Here is a 5,417-nt window from a genome sequence, read left to right on the forward strand (position 1 = left end):
TCACTCTCGGTGTGGTCAATGTGGGTGTGGTCACTCTCGGTGTGGTCAGTGTGGGTGTGGTCAGTGTGGGTGTGGTCAGTGTGGGTGTGGTCACTCGGTGTGATCAATGTGGGTGTGGTCACTCTCGGTGTGGTCACTCTCGGTGTGGTCACTCTCAGTGTGGTCACTCTCGGTGTGGTCACTGTGGGAGTGGTCACTGTGGGTGCGGACACTGGGTGTGGTCACTCTCGGTGTGGTCACTCTCGGTGTGGTCACTGTGTTCCGTCCCATTAGCCATGCAGATATGTTCCTTTCCAGGGATCCGAACACCATTTTCCGTGGGAACTCCTTAACCTCCAAGTGCATCGATGAGACGATGAAGCTGGCGGGGCGGCATTACCTACAGGTCACCCTCAAGCCCATTGTCGACGAGGTGAGCAGGACAGGGCAGGGCCAGGGGTAGAAAATTCCATTCAAATTGAAAATAGATCACACTCAAACACAACACACACTCAAACACAACACACACTCAAACACAACACACACTCAAACACAACACACACTCAAACACAACACACACACTCAAACACAACACACACACTCAAACACAACACACACTCAAACACAACACACACTCAAACACAACACACACTCAAACACAACACACACTCAAACACAACACACACTCAAACACAACACACACTCAAACACAACACACACACACTCAAACACCACACACACACTCAAACGCAACACACACTCAAACACCACACACACACACACTCAAACACAACACACACTCAAACACCACACACACACTCAAACACAACACACACTCAAACACAACACACACTCAAACACAACACACACTCAAACACAACACACACTCAAACACCACACACACACTCAAACACAACACACACTCAAACACAACACACACACTCAAACACCACACACACTCAAACACCACACACACACACTCAAACACCACACACACACTCAAACACAACACACACTCAAACACCACACACACACTCAAACACAACACACACTCAAACACAACACACACTCAAACACAACACACACACTCAAACACCACACACACACTCAAACACAACACACACTCAAACACCACACACACACTCAAACACCACACACACACTCAAACACAACACACACTCAAACCGAACACACACTCAAACACAACACACACTCAAACCGAACACACACTCAAACACAACACACACTCAAACACCATACACACACACTAAAACACCACACACACACACTCAAACACAACACACACTCAAACACCATACACACACACTCAAACACAACACACACTCAAACACAACACACACTCAAACACCATACACACACACTAAAACACCACACACACACACTCAAACACCACACACACTCAAACACCATACACACACACTCAAACACAACACACACACTCAAACACAACACACACACTCAAACACAACACACACACTCAAACACAACACACACTCAAACACAACACACACACACTCAAACACCACACACACACTCAAACACAACACACACTCAAACTCAACACACACACACTCAAACACCACACACTCAAACACAACACACACACTCAGACACAACACACACACACTCAAGCACAGGGCTAAATCGCTGGCTTTGAAAGCACCAGAGCAGGCCAGCAGCACGGTTCAATTTCTGTACCAGCCTCCCAGAACAAGTGTCGGAATGTGGTGACTAGGGGCTTTTCACAGTAACTTCATTTGAAGCCTACTCGTGACAATAAGCAATTTTCATTTCATTTCACTTCACACACAAACACCACACACACACTCAAACACAGCACACACACACCTCAAGCGCACACACATACTCACACACATACAGACTCACACACAGTCATGTAGTAACTCGCACACACTCACTCTCTCACACACACTCTCACACACACTCTCACACACACTCTCTTACATACACTCTCTCACACACACACTCTCACACACACACTCACACACACATACTCTCACACACACACTCACACACACATACTCTCTCACACACACATACTCTCTCACACACACTCTCCCTTACCCCCACACTCTCACATACACACACTCTCTCACACTTCCTATCTCACACACACTCTCTCACACACATTCTCTCTCATACACACACTCTCTGCCACACACACTCTCTGCCACACACACACTCACACACACACATTCTCACACACACTCTCTCACACTCACACACTCTTCTCACACACACTCTCTCACCCACACTCTCTGCCACACAAACACTCACACACACACATTCTCACACACACTCTCTCACACTCACACACTCTTCTCACACACTCTCTGCCTCACCCACACTCTCTCACATACACACACTCTCTCACTCCCTATCTCACATACACTCTGTCACACACAGTCACTCTCTCATACACACACTGGGCGGAATTCTCCGCTCCCGGGAAAAATCGGGAGGGCGTCCGTGAACTCGGCCGAGTTTCACGACGGCCTCGGAGGCCGCTCCTCGCCCCTATTCTCCCCTCCCGGCGGGGCTAGGAGCGGCGCTCTGTAACTCTCGGCCGCCGGGCGGCGCGCCGAGAGTGACGCGACGGCGGCGCCTATGTGACATCAGCCATGCATTCGCAGGTTGGCCGGCTCCAACCCTTGCATGCGTGGCTGACGTCACGACGGCTGACAGCTCGAACCCGTGCATGCGCGGTGGCCATCTTCCCCTCAGCCGCCCCGCAACACGTGGCGGCTTGATCTTGCGGGGCGGCGGAGGGGAAATAGTGCGTCCGATTGAGACGCCGGCCCGACGATCGGTGGGCACTGATCGTGGGGCTATCCCCTCCCGAGCACAGTCGTGGTGCTCATTCCCCACCAGGCCCCCTGCAAGCCCCAAAACGGGCATCTCACGGCTATTTCACAACGGCAGCGACCAGGTGTGGTTGCCGCCGTCGCGAACGGCCGCGAACGGCAGGCCGCTCGGCCCATCCGGGTCGGAGAATCCTCCGATTCTCCCACCTGGCGTGGGAGCGGAGAATCACGCCCACTGTCTCTCACACACACTCTCTCTCTCACAAAGACTGTCTCTCACACACTCTCTCTCACACACTCGCTCTCACACACTCTCTCTCACACACTCTCTCACACACACTCTCCCTTACCCCCACACTCTCACATACACACTCTCTCTCACACTTCCTATCTCACACACTCTCTCTCACACACACACTCTCTCGCAAACTCTCTCACACACTCTCTCACACTCTCTTACATACACTCTCTCACACACACACACTCTCACACTCTCTGACACACACTCTCTCACACACTCTCTCACACACACACTCTGACACACACACTCTCACACACACACTCTCACACACACTCTCTCACACACACTCTCACACACACTCTCACACAACACTCTCTCCACACACACACTCTCACACACACCTCTCTCTCACACCCTCTCACACACTCCACACACACACACCTCTCACACACACACTCTCACACACACACTCTCACACACACTCACACACACTCACACACACTCTCTCTCTCACACACTCTCTCACACACTCACACACACACACACTCTCTTTCACACACTCTCTCTCACACTCTCTCACACACTCTCTCACACACTCACACACACACTCTCTCTCTCTCTCACACTCTCACACACACACACACTCTCTCTCTCACACTCCTCACACTCTCTCACACACTCACACACACACTCTCTCTCACACTCTCTCACACATCTCTCTCACACTCTCTCACACACTCACACACACACTCTCTCTCACACACTCTCTCACACACTCTCTCCACACTCTCACACTCTCTCTCACACACTCTCTCACACACTCTCTCTCACACACTCACACACACATTCTAACACACACTCTCACATGCACTCTCTCTCTCACACACTCTCTCACACACTCTCTCGCACACTCTCTCACACACTCTCTCTCACACACTCTCTACACACTCTCTCACACTCTCTCTCACACACTCTCTCACACACTCTCTCTCACACACACATTCTCACACACTCTCTCTCACACTCTCTCACACACACTCTCTCACACTCTCACACACTCTCACACACTCCCTCTCACACACACATTCTCACACACACTCTCACACGCACTCTCTCACACACTCTCACACACACTCTCTCACACACACATTCTCACACTCTCTCTCACACTCTCTCACACACACTCTCACACACTCTCTCACACATTCTCTCACACACTCTCACCCACACTCACTCTCTCACACACACACTCTCTCACACACATTCTCACACACACCCTCTCTCACACACTCACTCACACACTCTCACACTCTCACACACTCTCTCTCTCACACACACTCTCACACTCTCTCACACACTCTCTCACACACTCACACACTCTCACACTCTCTCACACACCCTCTCCCACACACTCTCACACTCACACACTCTCTCACACACACTCACACACACTCTCACACACTCTCTCACACTCTCACACAAACACACACTCTCTCACACACTCTGACACACGCTCTCTCTCACACACACATTCTCACACACTCTCACACTCTCACACTCTCTCTCACACACTCTCTCACACACTCTCTCTCACACACTCACACACACATTCTAACACACACTCTCACACGCACTCTCTCTCTCACACACTCTCTCACACACTCTCTCCACACTCTCTCACACACTCTCTCCACACACACTCTCTCACCACTCTCTCACACTCTCTCTCACACACTCTCTCACACACTCTCTCTCTCACACACACATTCTCACACACTCTCTCTCACACTCTCTCACACACACTCTCTCACACTCTCTCACACACTCTCTCACACTCCCTCTCACACACACATTCTCACACACACTCTCACACGCACTCTCTCTCTCACACTCTCTCACACACACTCTCTCACACACACATTCTCACACACTCTCTCACACTCTCTCACACACACTCTCACACACTCTCTCACACATTCTCTCACACACTCTCACCCACACTCACTCTCTCACACACACCCTCTCTCACACACTCACTCACACACTCTCACTCTCACACACTCTCTCTCACACACACTCACACTCTCTCACACCTCTCACACACTCTCACACTCTCACACACCCTCTCTACACACTCTCACACTCACACACTCTCCACCACACTCCACACACTCTCACACACTCTCTCACACTCTCTCACACAAACACACACTCTCTCACACACTCTGACACACGCTCTCTCTCACACACACATTCTCACACACTCTCACACTCACACACTATCTCTCTCACACACACTCACACACACTCTCACGCACTCTCACACACACACACTCTCTCACACACTCTGA

At 50.8% G+C, this 5,417-nt stretch overlaps 1 protein-coding gene across 1 annotated transcript in view; it reads left to right on the forward strand.

The window, feature by feature from the left end:
- Positions 1–303: 303 nt before the first annotated feature.
- LOC119977422 (ras GTPase-activating protein 3-like) overlaps positions 304–5,417 on the forward strand; it is a 38,513-nt gene continuing 33,399 nt past the window's right edge. Inside the window, exon 1 of the mRNA XM_038818306.1 lies at positions 304–412. Within this exon, the coding sequence (XP_038674234.1) occupies positions 356–412 (57 nt within the window). The 5' untranslated portion in view covers positions 304–355. The remainder of the gene's footprint in view (positions 413–5,417) is intronic.

Source organism: Scyliorhinus canicula, chromosome 14, assembly GCF_902713615.1.
Source record: "Scyliorhinus canicula chromosome 14, sScyCan1.1, whole genome shotgun sequence".
NCBI classification, from domain to species: domain Eukaryota; kingdom Metazoa; phylum Chordata; class Chondrichthyes; order Carcharhiniformes; family Scyliorhinidae; genus Scyliorhinus; species Scyliorhinus canicula.